General features: G+C 31.4%; 1 protein-coding gene across 5 annotated transcripts in view; it reads left to right on the top strand.

The window, feature by feature from the left end:
- LOC118194027 (uncharacterized) overlaps nt 1–26,040 on the top strand; it is a 359,931-nt gene that overhangs the window by 201,065 nt on the left and 132,826 nt on the right. Inside the window, exon 1 of one of the 5 annotated variants that reach the window (XM_035365211.2) lies at nt 4,650–4,781. The exons of 2 other annotated variants lie outside the window; for them this stretch is intronic. In XM_035365211.2, the coding sequence (XP_035221102.1) occupies nt 4,725–4,781 (57 nt within the window). In that variant the 5' untranslated portion in view covers nt 4,650–4,724. Of the gene's footprint in view, nt 1–4,649; nt 4,782–10,014; nt 10,154–23,878; nt 24,024–26,040 lie in introns of those variants that run through there. 2 more of the 5 variants (XM_035365213.2, XM_035365212.2) reach the window with 2 other exon arrangements.

The following is a 26,040-nucleotide window of genomic DNA, read 5'->3' as shown; positions in this document are numbered from 1 at the left end:
TGCTTTTATATCAAGAAAATTTTCAAGTCTTTTATGTTTAAATGATTCTTTTTTTTAGAATCGAAATTTTCAAATGATTGAAGTAAAATTGGATTTATGGACGGTTGAACGGTACTTTGGCACTGCGCACCACTAATGGCACTGAGGCACCTTCTAATGGCACTGAGGCACCTTCTAATGGCACTGAACACCACTCGGTGCCATTAGAAGTTTGAGTTAGGAGAAATTATTCTAAAAATTGTAGTTGCTCTGCTTGGAAAGCATGTACAAATTCTTGAAACTGAGTTTGATCCATAGTATAACAAAAAAACAAACGAATATTGAAAGGGCTTACCTATCCGGGAAAAGCGCACTAACCCGCAATCGAAACTATTCATTTGGCAGAGCCGTAAACATGGATGACAGATACACTGAAAATATTGCACATCGAATATTGGCCAAGGAGTTCCGGGCACTTTGGGAAGTGGCCGGCCAAAGTCGCCTATACGCTATTCATTTCCAGTACATCGGACATTGGCCACACGCCCCGGTCAATGTGCGAAATGGTCGGCCAATTCGGGAACTGGCCGTACTTCGGGCTTTGGCCGTAACATATGTTTATATATATATATTAACATTAAATATTCATTACTTTTAAGAAACAAAGTATTTTCTTTTTCATCAAATTAAATGCACGTGGAAAGGCTTCGAAGCTACTTAATGTGTTTCTTACATTAAAGAAAAGAAAATGTAGAAAATTCTGATAAATTCCAAACATTTAATAAATTATTTTTTTATATTCATTGACTAAAGCTAAAGCGGATAATTCCCTCATAGTTCAGGACCACTGTACTAGACATTCTGTGCAAACATTTTAATAATTTGGACCAGTACTCTGAAATTCCTAATGTGGGCATATTTTCATATTATTTTCGGATAACGTTTACAGTGTGCAAATGTAAATTATTGATAAAGTATTGTAGTTGTCTAACTTTCGTAAGCTTAATACCTCTCAAGAAAGCACACATTTAAAGCTTAAATTCATTAAAACTCATTTAATTCAGATTTCATTTAAAATTTCAGCAGATGAATATTTTATTAAAAAATGCGTTGAAAATTGCATTCTCAATTACGTGTCTGCTTTCAACGAGATTCGAATCATTGATCTTCTGTTTTTGCTAACTGGTTGTGTTAACCATTTACACCGCGATAGCAAGCAGACCGGAATGCGATAATTCCTTACAAGTTACCTTGTGCTTTCCTGTAACACTGTAAATACAGAAGTTAAGCAGTTAGTTAATTAAACCTAACCTTTTTAATTCTGATTACAGCTTTTCAGCTCTTATGTTTCGACCACTTTCAGGAGGCTTCGGTTTCCTTACCAACATTAGATACTTAATGTGTTTTGCCCTTTTCTTACATTTGTACTACGTTTAGAAATTTTTGCAAGGTTATTTGCCTGTTTAAACTATAATCTGGATATGAAGAAATTTCATGACGGGAATGGATACTTATTAACTGTCAGTAAATAAAATAAAGGCGTTATGCAAGTAAATCGTGCAAGCTTCAGGAATTCGTTAAAGTTAAAAGAATGCATTGAAATACTTCAATTTTTCTCTTAACCTTAATATGAACAACCAGACTGAATTAAACACTGAACGTATAAGTAGCCAAAAAAATTGCGCTCTTTTTACAACCACATGCATTTAAATCCATACAAATCATACAAATCACCTTTCCGCGTAATAAAAAAAGGATAATTATAGAATTAATAAGTAGTGTGGATGTGATTTTCTTTTTAATTAGTTATGGTGTAACTCATCAGCTATCATATATATTAATGTACTCCTTCTTGCAACAAATATGTATTGCCATATCACTAATATGCGCAGTTGTCAGCACCAGCCATCTCATCTAAGAGCTTAAACAAATATTTTTGTCCTGCCACCTTCTTCCTTTTCTTAGAAGGCGTAAGAACCGTAATTTGGCCTCAAGATGCCTACTCACAGTACTGTTTATCCGCCTATATTTGTCAAATTCCCAAAAGAAAAGAGAAAGGGTTCAGAATGCCTTCTCATAATTAACAGAGATGAAAATTTGTTTAAAATGACTTGAATTTTCCTTAATTTCCGATTGGTTTTGCAAGTATGGTTTTGCAAGTATTGGTTATGCAAATTCCGATTGGTTTTGCAAGTATGTTCAGTGTTTAGCCGCAAACATTGTCAAACAAATTAGAGTGCGAGTACTGCTTAGCACCTTCAAAGACACAAAGGCTTTAGAAAAAAAAGTTTATTTTTATTTATATTTTGGATGAGTAAACCGAGTTTAAATATTTAAGATTCTATAATGTTATCAAAGAGTTTTAGCATTTGTAAGGAAAGAAGAAATAAAAAAGGAATTTTTGTTTCTAGTTTATAGACGATTCGTTTACATACAAAATGGAAATGAGTCACTTTTGTGCCTCATTTCGACAAATATATTATTTTTGATCGAATTTCGCTTTATATATTATTTACAGAGAGCAGTTTTTTTAATGCTTATAAATTTACACAAATTTTATAATAGATAAACATACAAAAATATAGCATTTAAAAACGTAATGTCTCCTAAGCAGCCATTCAAAGTGTCATTTCCCGAACTTTACCTCAAAGACCATTAATGTTACATCTATCACCTTGAGAAATTAATTCATGAAATAGTAAAAATTTGCTTGGAAGTGTACTACAAAATTTTATTCTTCATCAAGTGAAGATGTTTGTCTATATTTCTTACTTATTTTTCTACCTTGTAGAGACATTAGGATTTTTTTTGGAGGCTAGAGAGATGAAATATTAGCAACCACCTACGCCGGGAATCGAACCCCGGACCTCTGGAATACCGGCCCAGCGTGCAGAACCACTACACCACGAAGGTGGGAGAAATACCTTATATACTCCCCCTTTCAAATGGCGACTGGGGCTTTTAGGTACCCAATCGCCAAATCCTGGGGGTGAAAATCCTCATCCACAACCATTTTAGTTCGGGCGCCACTTTAGAGACATTAGGACTTTTTTTTTAGGCCAGAGAGATGAAATATTATAACCGCCTTCGCCGGGAATCGAACCACGGACCTCTGGAATACCGGCCCAGCGTGCAGAACCATTACACCACGAAGGCACGCCAAGAAGGCGGGAGAAATACCTTATAACCTAATACAATACTGAGCTTGCTATATTTCTGATGATTTAATTATAATTTTCTAAACTGAGATTAAATTTATTCTGAATTTCTCTTACGTCCGTGTGTTGAAAGGGACTTAAGTTTTTTTTTACACTTTTTGTCTCAAACCAGATCGTAATAAAAATAATAGTGATAGACGAATGACTAAGTGGCGGAAGAAAAAGATTAGAAATGCAGATACAGAAGGCACACCTGTACGTCGTCTGCACTGCCTGCCGTTCATATAATTCTTTCCTGAATACTTAAACCAAGCTATGTTGTTTTGTTAAAAGGAATAATTCTTTCCTGAATACTTAAACTAGCTATGTTTTGTTAAAAGGAATAATTCTTTCCTGAATACTTAAACCTTGCCATGTTGTTTTGTTAAAAATAATCTTAATTTTTAATTTGAAAGCAAAAAAAAGTCATCTTTCTCAAAGACAATGCAGTATTACCCCGACATACAAGAATTCGAAGTTAAACGAACTTCCTTTCTTATTTTCCTTACCTTTATTTCACACATTTATGCTTGTAATTAATTTGCATTTGAAATTATCAGTAATTCAGAAAATGTTGATAAAGAAAACATTGCTCTGCCTATGTATTAGAACTAGTTTTAACGAAAAAATATGCATCAAAGCATAAAAATTTATGCTAAGTGCTCTAAAACTCTACATCCCTCTTCAAAAATTTTACTTAAGTTTTATAATTGCGTTCACAAACAATGCAGAATTCTATGGTTATAAACACAGCGGGTTTTTTTTTTGTTTTGTTTTTTGTTTGTTTGTTTGTTTGTTTTTTTCTTTATTAACTTTTTTATTGTTTGGTATAGAAAAGCGAAGAACAGAGTTTGATGTTATTTATTTATTCTTTATTTGCCGCTTTATAATTATGAAATTGAGTCATAAGAAGCGTTTGTTAAATTTTATTAAGCCATCGACATCGAAGTAATTCCGTTTTAGGTAGCACTTTATATTAATACTGATTTGTATCGATATATATTGATACATATTTTGTATCGATATGAAAACTAAATAATTGGTTTTTTTCAGCTCTTACGTGCTTTACAAAATTTAAAAAAGTTCCACAAAATTAAAAAAATCATACAACTTCCTGCTATTAAACGGTGTTCTTTCAATCTTGGCAAATATAATTAATAAATATTTTGGAAAGGTGTGAGTAAATCTTCCGGTTTTTTTTTTTATCGCATCGTCTGAGATTTAGGGAACATGCAATCTATAACGCGCCATTTTCAATAAGCAGGTTTGATGATGTAGGAAGGTTAGAATCGCGAAAGATCAAAACAGGAACGGTCTTTGGATGGGTGTATGGCATAAGACTTGCAGCTGCGGGAACATGTGGGTACTGAGTCTTCGAAATTCACGAAGGTGTAATTTATTGCCCACGTCTTAACAGTCAGTGCTTCTTGTAGGCGACTGCGTGTAGGCTACCGACTTCTAGCTTTGTCATACTCCTGTACCAAACGGGTTAGATTCGCGTAAAGAGTGCTGTGGCCTTTCGACACATAGTGTTTACCTCTAAAAGTAATGCCGGGTAGGGCTTTGCTTGCATTCGCCTGTCCTACGCAATGGTCTGAACCAATGGTATGTATTAATTTTTATTTCGAATCTATAAGAAAAGGGAGTTTCAATTACGTACTTTAACTAATGATTCCACGAAACACTTACTTTTAATCGGTAATTGTTAAATCATTGTACTAACTAATTTTTTTAACAGTTTTTCTCTTCAGTTACGAAAAAGATTTGAATATTTCAGTTATGAAAATTTTAAGACTCCTAAGTAATTTCTTTAACCTTTTCAATAGATTTCTCTTTTGGGAATCTTCCCTCTTCCATTTTCAGTTTCCTGTTTGGTATTTGAACAGCTTTTTATATGGTTCCTTTTCATTCTAGTGGTGTAACATTTTCAGCTTTTTTCTTTTAGCTTAAAAGGGGGCTTTTTTCGTACTTCAAAGAAGAAATTAAAGAAATTAGCTCTGAGGCTATAAAAACAATGAATTATATATACTGATATATTAGCATCAACATATATATATATATAATTTTTTATAAAATAATCTATGGACGTTCGTGTTTTAATTCTGGACTTAAGCCAAACCCCTAGGTAATGAAATAAGTCGCTAACGGAGAAACCGTTATTACACAATATAAATCATAAACCTAGAGACAATTTCAAAAATAAATTTTTTAATAATTGTTATATGTAATAATAACAAAAGGGAGAAATAACAAGGAAGAGAATAACAATCTTTCTCACTGGCGGTATGTTTGACTTACATATATCAAAGACTGAATTAAATTAACACATTACATTGAATTACATTAATAAATCGAAATAAATTTCCTAATACTTGCGCAATAGCTGCAAAGTAATAAAATAATAATTTATTTACTAATGGATTATTATGTGTATTATCCCCTTAAATAAAGTTAGCAGAATTGTAGTAGAATGAAGTAACTTGAAGCATTGGAAAATTCAATTTTGAAAGTCATTCATAATTGAATATTTAGTCATGATAACCTTTCGCTATAAAAGCGAGAATGTGAGAAGCCTTGTTGCCTTTTCCTAGTTTTTGGAAAATTCTGTAGATAATTTTTCCTTCTTTCCTTTGTTCTTTGCCTTTCCGCAAATAATAGTTTTATTTAAAAAGTACATTTATCGTGAAAATTCTTTTGATATATAAATATATTCAACCTAAGCATCTATCGATATGTTTGAATATCTAATCTAATCTTGAAAGTTGAACAAATAATATCATTTATTTATATACTCTTTAACATATTTACTTTTCTATCATTGCTGAACACTGATTGAATAGTTGTATCATAAACCCATTTATTTGATATTTATATTTATAGATCTTTATGTCCCATTTTAAAAGCCTGAGTATTACGCCTACCGCAGTTTTATCTAATGTGGGTTATGCTCTAAAACAATTTTATTTATATTGAAAAGCGGATGTATCTTTTAACTTAAGATCTTCGTGCAGTTTTATTGTTTTTCTATGTCTGTCCCTTAACCATTGCTATAGATGTCTAAAATAAATGATGTTCAAAAACCACAGCATCAAGGAGTCGGTAACCTCTACAGATAACGAGCATCAAGTTTTTAGTGAATTGCCTCGGACGTGAACTAATGCTTCCGCTTTCTGGAAAGACGTGCTAAAGTACTATTAGTGTCTATCCCATTATTATTTCAGCTGTCATGAAGCATGACTAAAAGCGGAATTACTAAAATACTTTCCATGATGCACTAAAATGCTTTCCATAATGAATGAATATCTTTCCGAAATATTCGACATTTTTTTTTTTCTTCAAACGGGTGTTTTAATATATTACGATGCAATGGCTGAGTTGGCAATGCCTCCACTAAAACAAGAACTTGTTTTACAGGTCATACTCCTTCGACGTCGACAGAAGAGTTTAAGGTCGTTTGTATGTCTTGTAGAAAGACTTAGTATGTAGCAATGACTGTATTTGTTAAACCAAGCAAAAGGTTATGTTTTTAAACTTTCATCAAAGAGTTGATTGTAGCTTTAAAAATGAGTACTGGTGTTATGAGTCACTGGTCGGGAAAGAGAGGATTCTTGTAACTGAAATGCTATTCTCTTTAGGTGTATAATGATTGGAAAGATGAAAAGGATCTTTAGGCTCAATATAAGAATGATTGCTAATCATAAAGGTTCATGTCATTGTTATGGCATCCTATGTCATTATCATTTTTATCATGATCATACTATAATTAGTTTCCTTATCATAAAATATTAATGTATAAGGTTTATTTAAATTGTAGCTGAATTTTAAATTCTAGACGTTTAGGAACACTTACTCATGCGCAGAAGGCATCAAACTCCTTTTTTTCCAGGAAAATTAATTCAGATATTGCAAATAATTTCTTTGTAAAGTTGTAAATCAAAAGTGTCCATTTTTGCCTAAGGCACCATTTAGGCAGAAAATAACATCTTGCCTCCTACAGATCGTTTCAGGTAGCAGAAAAATACAAGCATGAATATGAGCATGAGCAAGTATCTTCCAAGTACATGTAATTCTTATAAGTATATGCGCTTTTCTTTCCTTCCCCGAAAGATTGCTTTTGCTTTACACGTACCCTGCTGCAGCAACAATGAAAGTTCATAAAACACAGATTAAATTTATTGCCAATACCATATTAAATGATATAACGTAGTGTATCTCAAAAACTATAATCAGTTTTAAATTATCATGATTTTAGGACCAAAACTAGTAACACCTCCAAAAATTATGAAGAATAATACCTGTATATTTCTGTAAAATGGTAAGTATACTATCAGGTTCAATGTTCCGTCTTAATAATTTCCGTACTTCGGAATACAGAGACCAACTACTTGTGGTCTGAACGTAAGAATATAAAAATATTTAACTAAACTCTAACTTAACTTTTGAATAATAAACAAGGGCCTACGTGGAAGATTGGCCTTATATTAACAGGAAGCCGTATGTAGTACAGAGAACTGTGAACACTACAATACGTTTAAAGTTATCAAGAGGATTAAACCTCTGGCCTGGAAGGCAACCAGCAACTGAGTAAAACTTCTAAGGTAAGCGGCCTGCTTCGACTAACTGCTTCCTCTCTCTAGCTTGGCAAAAAGCCACAACTTAAATACTTGGCGTTCGCCAGACAAACTTTGCATAAATACATTAACGCTTATAATTCTGGCCGGAAGTAGAAAATAAGAAGTGATAGTAAAGATTTAAAATAAAATAAACGTTAGTAAAACTTAAGATCCTTACAATACTGTGACGAATCGAACGGTTTTGCTGAAATACGATCTGAAAAGCAAGAGAACTGCAAAAGTTCACTGACTTAATGCTTTCTGATTTGTTTTAATAAAAGAATGAAGAGTTAGCAGTCTTGAGGTTTACATCACTTTTTTCCCCTCTTTGCCACATTATGTAGATGAAGAGGATTATTGAGGCAATTTATGCAACCATAACTCACATTCTCAGACAAATACCAGTGGGGTTTGATTATTGTTTATACATTTTTCAGTGACATACAGTATCTACTCTGAATTTATATGAAAACGTAAGGAATCTATGTAACCATTTGCATTGTTATATCATTTGTAAAAGATTTTATGATTTAAAACTAGATATACCTTTTTAGGTCATAATATATATTGTGCTTCATGACTGACTTTTTGTATCGAAGTCTAGCAAACACTGATATTTTTACCTGCTAATTGATTTTGATTGATTTTATTCATTCAAGCAGAAGTAGATTCTTCTAGACAAGGATTTGAATTTCAATGTTTTAATCATGAACTGAATAAATATGAAAAATACTTATTTTTTTTTCTTTTTTCCTTGACTGCAATGAAAACAAAGCACCTTACTAATTATCTTCTAGAAGCAACCCTTTCAGTTTTCCTTTCATTTTTTTCCTTCGTCTGTTTCGAACAGAAAAAATTTCTATTTAGCAGAATTTAATGGTTTGCAGATTTTGATGTTTGCTACCTATGAAATGCATTTAAGAACCTTCAAGACGATTTTGATATCGTATATTATAATGTCTAGTACTTACTTCTATCTCTTTAACTAGATGAATATTCTAGCCTTTCACCGTATCCAGGATATATTTGAGACCGCCTGGGATTCTAAGTTCAGCATTCTTTTGTGGAGCCCCAATTCACATTTTCCTTGCTTTTATGAAATAAAAAGGGGATTATGAAAACGTATTGAATTATTTGAGCATGGTTTATTATTTGGGGGCCTAAGCTTTGGGCTTATGAGCCTAGGAAGTAATGATAACTTGATTATAACGGAGGGGCAAGGTTTCGACTCATAAGAATTAAGTAATCACGCAGATAAGTAACGATAATGAAAATGAAAACATAACTGGTAACTAATTTAGGTGTATATAGTTATAGAACTCGAGAATGATTGCAACTAAAATTTTCTATTATTTTCAGAAAAGTTCTATGCGCAAGTCTGTATTGCCCTACCTCAAAAGAAATGAATTCTAATTTATTTAGCAGTTTAATTTCTCATTAAAAATTCTCGATTTAACAGAATTATTTCCCTTTCAAAATTTTAATTATTATGATTTCACTTTACGTTAAAAATAATTTCATTTTAAAATTAACAGTGTAAACAAAATAATTTTAAACTTAATAATTCGTTTTAAACTCGATGGCTAAAATTAATGTCTTAGCAAATTTTTTAATGTAACAGCTGAATTAATTTTAATGTAATAGCTGTGTTAGACATAATATTTACGTAATTTTAGTTTAATAACTAGTTAACTATAATACTTTAAAACTGGCTTTACGGAAACTGTAAGGGGTGCTAGCCATATCTTTTTCATTTGTTTCCTCTGATTTACGTAGCATTAAATATCTTCATACAAAATCTAACTATAAATTCCTCATTAATTTTGAAATCTCAAACTTACATCTTCAGTATTAATAATAAACAACATGTGACAAACAACGAAACCTCTTTTAAATCCTGAAGCAATACTATCATGTTTCACGCTTTGAATTTTCTTCCCCGTTTCCCCTTTAACGTGTGTTTTCAAAAACACTACAAAGAGCATTTTTATTATCATGTATCTTGAAGAGTTTGAAAGTCTTATGTGAGGTAGCACCTGTTATAACTCTCCCTCGAAGTTAAGAGAGAAGAAAAGAAGTATAGACCAGGGGCCACAAACGGAAAACATTTCGGTTTTTTTTCCCACGAAGAACCTGATTTCATGGAACCGGAAGCCGGCCGTCACGAAGCGATATGACGTCACTTATTGTTACCGTTAAGAGAGGTTCAGAGTTTCAACAGTAAGGTAAAACTTTAAAGATAGGTCAACGCTGTGCTGTGGTGCGAAGCTATCAAAACAAACTACAATGATGCGGCCCAGAGGATCTATTCAGTTTGCTTAATATAATTAAAGAAAGGTTAGGGAAAAGGATACATATGTACAGGTACTGTTTATGTTGTAATTTAGTCCACAAAATGCTCTATTTCTATGTTGTGTGAATTGTTTCTGTAAAGATAGTTTTATGATCAAAGAAAGGAACACTTTTCGAAATCTTCATTTTCCAATATACTGAAGTGTATGTTGTACGAAAATTACAATTTTATGCGTATATTTTTGCTCTACAAACAAATCGCAACAAGTTTTGTCATTACGCAACTGATCTTAAAAATTAGTATGAAATTTTAGCCTTTCATTGCATTATTGCATATTATATTAGTTTTCTTCCCTGTCAGTTTACTTCCTTGTCAACTACAGATTTCTTTCTCTTTTTCCATTTTATGACAGCTTTAAAGCAGGTAATTAGTTGAAACGCATAGCAACTAGTTTTGCAAACAGAAAAAACACGAGTCACATTATTAATGTCGCAAAAGCCATTTCTTTAACTCGTAACAAAGTTTCCTAAGCTTCCATACAATCATTCAGTAAAAATACAGATACTTTGATGATTTCATACATATATATCCTGTAGCAAATTTTCATATATTTGAAAATATTAATAAAACACATTATTTATCTTTAAAAAATTAAAAGCGCAGCATAAACTATTTTAGTACTCTGCAAAACGTTTTAGCTTATGCTGCTTTCAAAGATATTATTTGGTCTTATGATAGAGCGCTTTATATGAAAACAGTCTTTATTTTGAACTTCAAAAAGAAAAAAATGACCTCTTTTTATATTATGAATAAATGTTTAGAAATAAAATATTATTTTATGTCTTACCTCCAACAAACTAATATTTTTACTTTATATTATGTAGAATAAATATAATGTATAATTAATAATACATAATTTATGTATCGAATGCCAAAATTAGTATTTTATGAACATATATTAAAATGAAACGTAGAACGCGAGCTTCTATTCAGTCTTTTCTCATACTATTAAAAATAAATTAATAATCGATCTCTTATTAATAATAATTTGATTTACAGAGTCAATGCGTAGCGAATTTACCTCCACCTAGTGGTTAAGACTGCTAAGTATTGGGAGTTCGGCCTGGATTCAGTCCCAGACGAACGGATTGTCTGCATGATTGGTTTACGTGGTATGTCGCATGTGTAACGTGAATCCGAAACAGTTTCTCTTAGAAAGCCCTCCATGGAGGTATTCCTTCCCTTTAGGCAGATAGCCCTCGTGTACTTTGCCATATTCAGCTAACCTAAACTAAGGAACCGAACGAATGATTAAAGATTTGTTTTTGTAACCAGCTTGGTTAACTTCACATATTTTTAAATAGCTTTGATAATATGTAATAATAGTTTATTTAGGTCTTAATTTTTTTTTTCGAAAACTTTGATCTTAGTAGAAAAAAGGATTAACTTCCTTGTAAATAGCTTGTTTGAGTTTTTGTAGGTATTACGAAAATAAATTATTGGAGGCTTTATTCCAATGTCTCGATCTGAATGATCTTATTATTTTTCATGGTAAAGTTAGGAAGTGCTTGTTGTTGGTGCCTTGGACACGTATGGAAATAGGAAGACTTATCCAATTTTTGTAATAATACCTACATATAATGTAGCGTACATCGAAACGAAAACTATCTGAAAATCTCTTCAAAATGTATTCCGCTCAAACCAAAGGCTCTCGTCGAGAGGTTCGTCGAGAGTCAAAATCAGAACTCGAAAGTTATTTTGAATACCACTTGGGTCACAAAACTGCGCATCTAAAATAAATAATTAAATAATATATTTTTATCTCTATTATTATTTTTACCTAAAATAATGCGAAGTAGATCCGACTTCATGAGTAAAATTTTAATAAAATAACCGTTTTCTTCTAATTTCCATTTAAAGGGTATGCAAGAATGATATTTCGATGTTTTTTTAGCATTTGCTTTTCTGAAGATCAGAGATGTTCTCCTCCTTTACAAGAACTGTCCCCCAAAATTATAATTTTATGGGCTTCTCTAATTAGCAAAAGTTTGAAGATTACTGCAATATACTATCCTTTTCGACTTGATGGACTTAAATACCCCTGTTCCAGAAAATACGGTCACAAACATGCTTATATTATCCAGGATTCCAACCTGAGCTAAAAGGCATTGCAGCCGCCTATTCTTATTTAATGATGAAGAGAAAGAGAAAAGAGAAATTAATGATGTTTTTAGATTTCGAAAGCATTTGTTATTGATGCCAAAATCCAATAGTGAAACTATAAGTAAACAAACAATGCAGTAAAAGATGTACTCTTGTGTGAAGGGGGGCTGAAGTGCATCAAAGGAAAACGCGTTTGCTAGCCAAACGAGTTATGACCCCACCACCAGAATAATTTCCTAATTTTTTCAGTCTAGTTAAGTATGCTTTCAACTAGTTTAATAGCCGTAAATAAGGAAGCAAAATTCTTTTTAAGTCTAAAAAGGCAAAGATTGTCTTTAACCACTGAAGTGAAGGAAGAGTATGGCATTTATTATGATGTCTGAGGGGAAGGATAAAAAGAGAAATTTTATTGTAAATTATGCAGAAAGCTTTCCGCTATGTGCAAATAGACATACGCATACTTTATATGCCACTACCCCGCCAAAATAAATAAATAAATAAATAAACCGATTAAATGCCTTGTATCAAGAGTGCTTATGTGCATTTGATCTGATAGGTCATTATCACTATTTGATTGTTATGCGCTGTATGTTCTTACTTCCTTTTATGATTTAAAAAAAATACATACTGTGTTTTTCACACGTTTTCGAACTATTTATATTTATGATAAAGGGACTGATATTAACAGTTTTTTTTTCATAAACGAAGAAGCTATACAAACAGGTTAAGAATTTAATTTTATTTTTACGTATTTTGAAATATGTGCAAAATAGTAATTGTTTTGGAATTTTTATGCAAGTCATGTAAAAGCTAGAAGCAGAGTCGGAATGAAGTCACATTTCGATGAAAATTCTGTTTCAGTTTATCAGAGAAATTTCTTGATTTGCGAATTAAGTAAATTTTTTTCCAAAACGAATAGATTTATAGCTGTTGCTCATTACATACATTAGCATATATTAACTGCGTTAATGTATGTAATGCATAATAATGTATGTAATGAGCTATGTAATGTGCGAGAACTGCGCATCAATTAAATATAATCCGTTTTACATGATATGTATGAAGAGATTATCTGAAATCTATTTTAGAAGTCCTCATACGGTTGATATTATTGCATACATCTCAATAAAACATTTCTTTGTTACTTATGCTAATAAACGAACTATTTAATTTCTCCCTACACCCCCCGATTGAGGTAATTTTTTTTTCTTCACCTCTTCCTGTTTTTTCTTTTTCTTTCCTTCACATTATTTTTAGACATAGAGCAACTATAAATAATTTTACCTCAGTTCGGATTTCATCTAAAGTACAACTCAGCATAAATCTACACAATACTTAGATCCCTTTAAAGATAAGATAAAAATTCTCATTCTTATTTCATTTCTTATCCGTCAGTGTATATTATTTCACTTTCACCCTCTCCCCAGCATTCGAAAAAGTGTTATTGTTTTCAGTTAGCAGAGCATTTGATGATCATTACCAATAAAAATCAGAAATACAAGTGCACATTATTGATCACACACGTGCATAAGGCCTTTTATTTTTCTTCGAAATCACACACGTGCTTTATCAAGAGCGTAACAAAGGAATATTTTATAAATTTATTTTGTAGGAATGTTACTTTGGATCATAAGTATGAAAAAAAAACAATATATTTTAAAATACATCGATTACAAAATCTTTAGATCTACCTCTTTTGAATCCTATCGTCAGCATCCAAAATAAAATAAAATGTAATAATGACATTTTCCAGTAACGTACAAATTGTAATTTTTTTATTCGTATTTTATTTTTTGTTTTATTATGTTGATGAAATACATTTTTAACATTTTGATGGTTTTTTATTTGTACCATTTTACGTCTAAGGAATGTAGAATGCTAGAGCTTTGAAAGCTTAAATTTGTTCTGAGCTGAGCTTTAATTTTGTTCAATCTAAAATTTAGTAAGTCGACAGCGATAAATATAATTTTATTTAAGAAGAAAAGGGAAATACTTAACAATTTCTTATATCTTTAATTAAATTAATTAGTTAATTTAGTTTTGCATTTTTTCATTTAGAAAAAATTAAGGGTAAACTATTCTTCGGTATATTAGACTGTAATTTATAATTTTTATACTGCAAGTTACTTTAAAATTTTACCGCACGTTACCCGATTATTTCTGTCCCCTTCCATCTAATTTTTTTTTTTTTAACAAGGGATTTAGACACTTTTGATCTGTCACAGAGATTACAACTTCTTGTCTGAACTCAGAAAATGGATTATTCTTTTCTCCTTCTGCAGACCCTTTTAAATTTTATTATTTACAGACTTTTATTTGTACAATTTTCAGCTTTAAATTACATAGGTGAAAAAGAAGTTTTCTTTGTATCTCTAGCCCAAGCAAAAAACAATGGGAAAATAAAAAAAATAAATAAAGGAATAAGTATTACTTTAAAAAAAATCTAAGCCATTAACTATAACTGATTTTTATATAATCATATACATAATGCTATTAAATTATGACATCTGTCTATCTCTCTCTATATATTATAGACCTGTATGACTTTAATTTACTAAGAAAGAGAGAGATTCTTCCTTTAGCCTCTTTTTTCAGAAATGGTATGCACGGCATAATTTGGCCTTTCGATTTTCAAGCGGTGAATTTAGTGAAAATGAACAATACATATGCGAGCAAATGCAATGCTTATTTTGTGAAATTTAATTGATTTCGCTTTTTCTCATGTATTTAAATCAGGTATATTATTTTACTGTTACTTTGCGGTTTCAACGTATTCATTTACAAGTTCTTTTATTGCACTGGGCGTAGATTTTGGAATGAACAACTGTAAGCATCAAAATGTTTCAAAAATGCAACAGATTTTTTTTATTGGGGTTTCAAACCTTTCTTTTCATTCTAAGAAGTAGAAACGCAACCTGTTGAGATTTTTGTTGAATGCTTTATAATTCGGCTGCCGTGGAAAAAGAAATGTTAATACATCAATTTTCGTTAAAAAATCACTGCTAGCCTTTGAATATTTTTCAGGACTTCGTTCTGATTATATCTTAAAAAATAATTTCACTTCTTATAACCTATTTTTCTTAGTGAACTTTTTGTTATCATTTTGCATTTTTGGTTTTTATAAGTTTGTGATAAGTTTTGTATATTTTCATGTTTTTTCCTTCGTGGTGAATGTTATAAATGAAATATTATAATCCTTATTTAAGTGTATATATGTAACATAAATCTCGTAACTGCTTCGAAAAATGCCCTATCATCTTTTTATAACTAGAAAATTCCCCTTTTCTTGTTATATTCATCTTGGCATGTATCATGCATATTTCTAAAAGGACCCTTCATTTTGATTTCAAACCTTTTTAAATAGCCTCTTCAAAAGATTCAATTCAGAGGAAGCAATATATGTTTTTATATTTCGGATGTGCCCTCATTTAATCAATGAAACCAGTTTTTGCTATTGATGATACTTATATTTTATTAGGTATATATTTTCCTTTTTAAAGTCGGGAAAAGGCGCAGATATTTTATTCACATTGTCAATAGGCCCACCAGCGGCCGAGCGGTAACGTCGCTGAACACTGGTAGTTCGGTCCGAGGTTCGAATCCCGCGAACGGGCTGGCTGCATGGGTGTTTTCGTGGTTTTCCCCATGTGTAAAGTATATACGAGCCACTTTCCCTTAGAACGTCCTCCACGAAGGCATCCCTTCCCCTTAGGCAGGTAGCCCTAGTGAGCTTTTCCATAATTAAATACACACACACACACACATCGTCAATAACCAGTAACAAAATGCAATGACAAAATCTTTTGGAAATCAATCTTCGAACCGCTTAATTTTAATTTCCATTTTTTAAAAGCAAATCTTCATCTTCGCAGCTTAAAAGTGAAACCATCCAGACGTAAAAAAATTCCTTCAACTTTAAATGAATGAGGACAAAGCTCTTACGCTCTTTCAGTTATGTGTCATTATCCTGCTACCTATACTTTAACAAAATGATTTTACAATGCTATTACTCATATTTCCTGGTTTTCAAAATATTTTAAACTAACCAGTCCTTCCATGAACCAAAAAAATTGTTTAAGGAAGAGATATGAAGCATAAAAAAAAAGGTCTTACGAAGTGAGGGAGAAAAATAAATAATAATAAAATAAGTAAATAAAATCATTAAGCATAGCAGCAAAGTAAGTGACATCATGTCTTTTCGAGTGAAAGCACTGAATCTTTGAAATAAAGAAAAATCAATCTGGGTACTTGAAATCGAAACCAGATGCACTAAAAAAATTAAAAAATTAAGTTTAGACATTTTATCATTTTAATAAAAGGGAAAGGTCTTTTTATTAAATATCCATGAAAATTTCAAGATTTTGTAAGATCTCTCGATGCCAGAATTAAAAAAAACATTGCAGATATAATGATAAAATATATAGACCTCTTTGTTTTTTCAAAAAACGATAAATATTGGTAAATTGTGTTAGAAATTCGAAATAAATCTCGTTTGTAATAAAACTTTCTGATCTATTCAGTAGTGAAAAGAATAGGATTCTAGGATTATTAATTCTATCTTTAGGAGATTACTAATTCGATCCCTTAATCTCATAAATCTTAATCTAAAAAAGTACGCATCAGCCTTAACTAAACACATCCTTTACGTTGGTATTAAAGTAAGAAAAATCAAATTTTAAGTCTTTTCGAAACGCACATGAACTAAACTCGCCCAGGAGAATTTCTGTGCGTAATTTCTGTCTTCGAGACTTTCAATATCTAGACGTACATAGGCAAATAAACTTTTTCTTCTCTCGTTATAGATAATTTCTATATCGATATGTGAAGGTCTATATCGATATTAGATATATGAAGAATATATCTAAAAGGTAAAATGGATCAGAATTTTAAAAAGTCTGTTCGATGTGCGCATGGATTCATTTACCCTGGAGAATCTGTATGCCGAATTTCTAGCTACAGAACTTCCCATATATGTTCCAAACGATACACACAAATACAGACAGACAAACCTTTTCTTTTCTCGCTACATATAATTTCTTTTTGCTCTTATATGTGAAGAACATGTCTAAAAAATGAAGTGGATTAGTAGATTAAACAGAATATCTTCACTTCTTATTTTAAATGAGAACAAACTACGCTTTTCCACAAGTCCTTTACTCTCAATTTCACAATTCACTTTCATCCGCTATTACCATTGATTTCGGTACCTTTAGCTATTAAGTCATTTATTTGAGCCCGAAATAGTAATAGCAATACAAGCAATAAAAATGGGAGTTATATTTGAAAGGATAACATCTTCTGAATCACAACAAAATTGTTTAAGTTGATTTTCAACTGATAATATGATGCGATTTCTGCCACATCGACTCCAATTATGAAAACATTTTATTAAACATTTTCTTCTTCTGTATGCATTGTGAAATATCAACGTTGTGTATTACTTCAGCTTCAGTACAAATCTAGTGATTATTTTTCCTATGCCATACTGGATGTAACGTTGTCATTGTGAAGAATTTTGGAAGCATTAGTGCGTAAGCAGGAACGGTTACTTAAAGAATGAAGACGTTCGTATGAAACGGAATGTATAGCATATTCTGTAAAGATGACACACCTACAAAAAAACAATATCTCCCCTATCATAGCTATGAGTCGCATTTTACTAAACAAAGTCACTGACCCAACTATTATTCTTATTGTGAAGCAGTCAAGACTGCGTTAAGGAGGGGCGGCCAACCAAATAAGGAGGTCATTAAAAGAAAAAAAAAAGAGAGATTCTTTTTCTATGTTCACATCATTTCAGGAGACTTTAGGAATCCTGACTTGTATTACTACCGACTGAGCATGAGCAACAGCATCAGATTTAAATTTTGACCGATCGTTTATTACCTAATGAAGTAGTTTTTCATGTCTCATTTCTTCTGTTTTTTTCCTTCGTTTTCTCTTTCTAAAGTATGCTTTTGCGAGTCTGGTGCATTCCAGAGCTAAGCGTTATTCCAGAACACTGATTAATATATACAATAAAAAGAAGAGGGTAAAAAAAAAATAATTTAGTGTGCTTTATTTTGTTTTGAAGGTAGTTGTTTTTCTGGATTTTAATTCAGTAATCATCTTTTTATGTAATTATATTTCTTAATTGTTAAATAATAAAAATATCAAAATTTAAAGTAATAAAAATTATGATTTGATATTCGTAAATGTTTATTTAGATTCTTAAAAAAGTTAATGGTATTTTCCCCCATATTTATGTTCTGCTTCTCTCTATTCTAGTAGACAGTAACTTCATTTTGTTTCTATTTTGAATTTTATAGCTTGTTCTTTGTTTTTCTTTCTTTTTAAGTATGTTCTATGTATTTTTTTAATGCTGAACCTAGTTACTTATCTGTTTGCATTTGTTTAATCTTACTTTGCTCTGACTAATTTTCGTGTTCTCACTAAGTGTAAATCTATCGAGATTTCAATAATACAAACAAGAAGTAAATGTAAAATAAAAGATGTATCAAACCTATGTCTGGCAGTAAAACTAAAAATGCAACAATTACCAACCACTGTTGTTTGCGAGATTTCAAGACCTCAAATACTTAAAGCAATAAACGGTAAAAATCAAACTTTACCTGTCATTTCTTCGCTGGAAATGGAGATTCTAACGCTTTAATAAATACAAAAATTCGCTAGTTAAATGTACAAGTCAGCTAGATGAACGGTTCAGGTTATACAGCTTTATTGGACAGTTACCATAGCGCTCTTCTAACCTAGAAATCGTTCACTGTTTTAAACTTGGTCTAATTTGTATTCTGGTGACGGCTGATGGATGAAATAAAAGCTGCAGAAAAGATTTAACATAAAAAGAATATATTAACTGATATAAGCCTTACAAAGTGAAATCTTTTGCAACACATTTGAGTAGATTTTTAACGAATTCTTCGTAATTTCAATGAAACTAAAATCTTATTTTTTATTTCTTGCAAGTAACTATAACTGAAATGTTGACACACATACACACCTGAAATCATAAACATTCGCCTAACAATTTTGTTTACGTAATCTTGCGGGAAACAGCTATTGAATATATGCTATTTTAATGTTTATAGCATAAGTATGTATCTTCTATTCTTCAAAGAATATTTCATTTCTATCAGAGTTCTGTTCTGAAAGGAATTTTATTAAATGACCACATATGAAACAATAGTCTGTAAAATATACACTGAAATAAATTTACAGAATCATATAATCAGAAGTGGCAGAAGCGTTACGACAACGACCATGCAAACTACGAAATCATCTGTACACTAAAAATTTTATTAACTGCTAGTACAGATCCCTGATTCCCTTAAACTCTAACATCAGATATAACATAACGCTGAGTAATAAGGATTCGTTTACTCTGTTTTCTACATATTAATAGAATGATAAATACAGATTACCACAGTATTACTATATTGACTAATTTCTCAACATTCACAAATATATTACAGAACTTCGCTTTCAAAAAAAAAAAAAAAAAAAAAATCCTTATTTCTTCTTTTATACACACACACATTATATATATATATATATATATATACGTACTTTTTTCTTCCAACTGTTACGCAAATAGCTTTAAAAACACGTTTAATATCTTTTCTAAAGCCTTTGCTAAATGAATAAAGATTTGGCACATGTAATTAAATAATCAATTATTTTAAAAGAAAATCTTGGAAAGAGCATTTAGAAATCTATTATATTTCCGTCTGAACTGCATTGGCGCAGCAGTGGATGTCAAAAAAGTATTTTACTTGAAAACATTTATGCTGTGACGATATGGACATCAGCAAAGTTCTACCGTTTATCGTGCACGGTCTTCTACTTCCCACAAGTAAATGTCAGTTGCAAGTAGATCTCGCCACATGAAGGAGAGGGCCATACAATAAAACCTATTATTTTCTCAATCAAATAGTCATACGAAGCAAAACTGGCAAGAATATGAATTTCGCATTTAAGGGTATAATTTGTTTGGAAGATTATTTTAAACTATTTAGGGGAAAGATATGTTTTTGATTAGCATAATGTTATCAGCACTAGCCAAAATATGTAACTAACAGTAAATTCATCTTCATTATAGTTCATTATGTGGCGTGGTTAAATAATTTCGTATTGTAATTGATATGCATTTAAACATTTGACCTACACACACGTAATTTTGCAAAGGTTCATTTATTTTGTAGGGCAAACACGTACAAATGCACAAATTTTATAATTTAAGCAAAATAAAATTTCTTGGAATTTTTTTATGTCTGCTTATTTCTTTGAAGATCATTTGTGAGAAGAATTTTCCCTCGTTATTATGAAAACGGATCTCGAGCGTGAGTTTAATTGATACTTTTACCATGCAAAATCATTGAACGTAACTAAAATGAACTCTCATAAACTAGGGCATCTCACGTTCTCATATTCATCCGTAAATACTGTCTTGTTAATGATTTAAAACAGAAACATTTTAATGCGCATAAGCCGAGTCTATAATAGTTCATCAGATGAATCCTGCCCGTTAAGCATGATTAATTATGTATAAATAACACAAGAAACTAAATGGGTTGGGCAATTTCAAAAGCTACTTAAAATCTTATGTTTTGTTTCCATCCATAGACTCGTTCCTCGAAATTGCTTTGCGCTTTCATTTGTAGAAAAAAGCACTTTTCTAAAGCATTTGATTCTGCTTATTACGTGCTCGAATCAGACATATAGCTGGGACGGTTTTAGAAAAAGTTCCATAAAATGCAGCTTTAAGGGGAGGGAGAATCCATTCAAAAAAAAGGGGGGTTGTAGCCAAGTTCCAATCCGACTATCCCAGCAGTTGTGTTCTTTAGCGATGGCTGAGGTTATGTACATGAAACACGGTTCACACGAGCGTGACATTCCGTTGGAAGGGGAAAAAAGAAAACATTAACGGCGTTTTATCCCTTGAATTTTACTCCAGCTCGTGCGGGCCGTGAGGTGCTCAACTCTGGGGCAGCTATCTTATGCTTATGAATGCATTGTCGCGAGAACTATAGAGGATGCGTAACTAACTGGAAGCAAAGTGAAATGGTGTGTAATTTTAGAAGACTTGATGTTAATGACAGTCATTACGGTAATAACAGTGACAAGATACAGTCATTAAGCTTGATACCCATTGAAGGATAAACATTCGAAAATTGTAACTGGATTTATGTAAACATGTAACTGTAAAGAATGAATATGTTCTTTACAGAACATGAATGTTACTGTAAAGGACTTCAATTTTTTTAATTCAGAGAAAACGCTGTCGCTAACTCCAAAATATAGTTTGATGGAATTTTCAGCAAATGGTTTTATTTTGGTGGTGGTGGAAGAAGGTGAAAATATAAAAATAAATAAATAACATAAAGATCCAGTTGTTGCATAGCATTAAGATTCTTAGCAAGAAAACTTTCATTTTGATCAACACAATAAAAATGCTTGGCATCGTATTATCTAGCAAGATGCATCAGATTTAAAATGCATCAATAAACTTGACATAATCACATTTATTCATTATTTTTAAAAAGAAATTTCATGGAATCTTAACTGATCCATAGACAGTACACATTCTAAGACACCACCAACTTTTAACACGGTATACTCGTATTACTGTGAAATCGCTGAACACTAGTAGTTCGACCAGAGGCAAATGGGCTGGCTGTATAGACGTTTTTGTGGCATTCCGAATGTATAACATGGATACGAACCAGTTTCCCTTAGAACGCCCTCCTCAAAGGCTTCCCTAAAGCACATAGCCCTCGTATACTTTGCAATAATCAAATCAAATAAACTAAAATAAATCGCATTACTCTGAATATTGAATTATTACGAATAGCTAAAGCATTAGTTTTTATACGTTAGTTACGAGCAGAATGTGTTATAAGCATCTATACACCGCATAACACTGCAGTTTCTGTCTATCCTTCATGTGCTTTGTTATAATTAAATAATTCCAATCATTACTTATTATTCTTTCAAGCATTTTTATTCTCTTACCTTGAAAATTTCATTTATAATTCTGCGCATATTTTCTTAAACACAAATAGGCCCACCAGCGGCCGAGCGGTAAAGTCACTGACTGGTAGTTCGGTCTGAGGTTCGAATCTCACTAACGGGCTGGCTGCATGGGTGTTTTCGTGGTTTTTTCCATGTGTAACGTGTATACGAGCCAGTTTCCCTTAGAAAGTCCTCCACAAAGGCATCCCTTTCCTTAGGCAGGTAGCCCTAGTGTGCTTTGCCATAATTAAATAAACCAAAACTTGAACACAAATATTTTATTCCAACTCTGATATTTCGAAAACAAACCGTAAATAGTATAAAACTTATACCGATTCAATTATTTATATTATTCCATACTTAGAAGTGTACTGGTCTTTCTTAAATAAAATATCACGTAACCATTAAAAGTGTAATTCTGATTTTAGAAGTCTGATCATTTGGGTTCATTAATGTTTCAGGCAACTAACAAGTGTGTTAATAGTCTTTAATTAATTAGCTAACCTACTAATCTTTTAAAATGTTGCTCCTCAGCGGCCGAACAGTGAAAATTGCTGAATACTGGTAATTCAGCCTGTGCTCAATTCCAACTCAACAGGAAGGCAGTACAGGCGTTTTCATGGTTTTTCCCGTATGTAGCGTGGATACGAGCTAGTTCCATCAGGCAAGTAGCCCTCGCGTGCTTTTCCATAATTAAATAAACCAAACTTCTGATATACTACACGAAAACTTTCAAGAAGATGATTGTTGAAGTGATTTTCTCTTATAAATAAATCTAATCTAACCACCATTTAGAAATTCATATAGAAGGATTTCGTTAATGTTAAAATACTTTTGCTTGCATTTTCATCATAATAAAATATACTAAATATAATTTAAATACTAAAATACACTACATTTAATTAGCTTCATCAGGCTGGTACATTTTTTATATGTTTTCCTGGTTTATATGCGAAGGCTGATCTAAGAATGTCCCCGAATTTGAAATTGACTTGCTGATTATATGAAAGTTTTTGAAAACATTCTATGTGTTTTCCAAATATATTTGTATAAAATAGAGATAGGTATAAGATATTCACGTAGATAGACATTAGCTGACATTAGCTGTACATGTGTATGTAAGGAAGGGGAAAAAATTCCAAATACTAGTTTATCAATTTTTATTTACTTATTTATTTATTATTTTGACTGAATAAAATTGACTTTTTTTGTACTATAAAATATTGCTTTTACAGAATATTAAATGAAAAGTAATTTTTTTTCCTATGCTGAGGGCTTGTGCTTTCACTTTCCCACTAAAAAACGCATTGCACTAACTAGAACAAAATTTATTCTTTTTTACATTAAATTGCCTAATAAATCTTTTTTATAGAAAATATCATGTTACATGCGTATATTATAAAACATATTATTATGAAATGCATTTTATTACTTCAAAACTGATGTGAAAAAATGAAGACATCTCTCGTTTCGAATCGTGATAATACGAACATCACAATCATGATGCATTTTCCCTGCCGGAGGGAAACTTCATGTCATTCAAAGAATTTTAGGGATTTTTTCCTTGCCGAAAACTGGCTTTTGCCGGACTTACGCCAGTGTTACTAGTTGGTGAATGTCGCTTGGTTTACCTGTAAACAGTTGGCAAGCAGAGAGATAGGCAAGCAGTTGGATTTCTGTGTCCGCTGACATCTGGCATGGGCACTTAAAGTTTGCACCTTAATTGAAAAATCTGAAATGTCTCACAGCAAACTGGAGATTGAATAAGTAAGCGTAATGTTTTATTTTCATTTGTTTGATTCATTTTAACAAATGACCTGTAATACTGAAAACCGCCGTTTTAAATATTCAAGAAATAAATTTTAACAATTAAATTTAATTTAGGATAATTTTTGCAGGACGATAGTTTAGAAAAAGGCAGATATTATGTCATCATATGGTGAATGTAATACATGATTTTTTTGCTGCCTATTATTTATGCTATATGTAACTGTCAAATTTTATTTGTGCAGTTCAGTTTGAATTTTTACTTTCAATTTCGGGAATTAGAATAATTACTTAGGCTGTTATATTATCTGCATCATTGTAAAGATCATGCTCACTTGAATTTGAGTGTCATAGGTAATATTTTAATGGGCTGCTGTTTAGGTATTTTTAGTAAATCAAGCATTTTAAATTGTTTTATAAATTCAAATTCTGATTGCCTTTTGAGACATTAAAAATACCTTTTCTACAGGGATATTTTTAACAGGGCTTGTTTGTTCCTTTATCTCATTTTTACCATAAAATCGAAAATCAACTTAAGTTCATAAAAATTAAAATTTTATTGAATGAACAGATATTCTTTCAAGCCTTATTTATGATAAAAATAGCATCCCGGTGTAGATTCTGTGGTTCACCATTGCATTAGAAACTTTATGGCAGAGCTTACTCTGTTTACATATTTATTTACTGTTCAAAATTTAGTTTCTGTTTATCAGTAAAAAAATTTCCCCTGATTTTTTTTCCTTTCTTTATTTTGATTTTACAACCTAACGAACTATGTGTATCAGTCATCATAATAATCATTTCTGCAGTGATAAAATGATAATAGTAGCTGTAGCTTAAAGAAGTAGTCATATAATTTATGCTCTAGAAATTTTCACTTTTATTTGGGAACTAGTGTCTTCTAGAAGCGAATCCTTGAATTTTCAAAACATGCTTTACTTTATAGGTAGAGTGTGTCTTTCTAATCATAATTGCAGTATGATCAGAAATTGCATAATATGATCTTGCATGTGTTTAAATATGTTATATATGTTCGAAATTTATTGGAAGCGAATGAGTAGTAGCGCGCAGTTAAAAATATCTATCTAATTAATTCAAAGGATGCGTATTATTCTATATGATTATTTTCTATTTTATCTCATTATAAATAAGATGCTTAGTTTCAAATGCTTTGTTTATTTATTTATCAACTGAACACACATATCTTCTATTAATGTGGAGTGTGTTGGGGGGGGGCTACGAAAAGTGTTTAGCTTTTCCATTTGATTAAAAAATATTTAAAAAAAAGGATATTTCAATATGTAACGGAAAGATAACATAATTCTATATGTTTAATAGTATTACCAAGGCTATTCGGTAATACTGCAATTAAGTATGCAATTAACGAGACTGTGAATTAAATGGATATATTTTTTATATTACAGAGTAAAAATTTCGCTCTGAATGCATAAAAGGAAGTTTAGAGACTGTACATTTTCCTTCCGCCTTCCATCATAAGCGTACATGGTAGGCTTGGTAATACAGATTCTGTTTACGTATTTAACAAGAAAACTTTCAAAATGTACCCCGATAACTGAGGCGTGTACACTTGTACTACAATAAAGTGAACGATAAATTTCATGAAAACTATTTATTCATAATTATGTCGTTAAAAAATAGTTCCAAAAGATATCGAATATCTGGTTCCTTGTAACGTCTACTTTAATTTGTCTTCTGCAATTCAGACTAAGAAATCTCTTTAAAAAGAGCCTGTTTATTTATTATTTTTTTTAAGACAGATTGATGATATCATCTGTTCATATGCTCTGCGTGAGGTTAATGAGATGCATTTCGTTTGGGTGTACGATTTGCACTATTCAGTTTAGCTGCAAAATGTTATCTTTGTTTTATCTACAAACTACTAAGAATGAGTAAGAAGTAGAAATGTTTGCTCAGGAATAAGAAAATCGCAGTCCCCCTCTTGTTTTTAACAGAAAGTGCTTTTTTTTTTTTTTTTTTTTTTTTTTTTTTAAGAGAA

The sequence above is a fragment of the Stegodyphus dumicola genome, chromosome X1 (genome assembly GCF_044657685.1).
Source record: "Stegodyphus dumicola isolate Sdum_Otavi_A_Nest chromosome X1, ASM4465768v1".
Classification (NCBI taxonomy): domain Eukaryota; kingdom Metazoa; phylum Arthropoda; class Arachnida; order Araneae; family Eresidae; genus Stegodyphus; species Stegodyphus dumicola.
The sequence above is the reverse complement of the archived record's forward strand: the minus strand, read 5'-3'. Positions and strand labels throughout refer to the sequence as shown.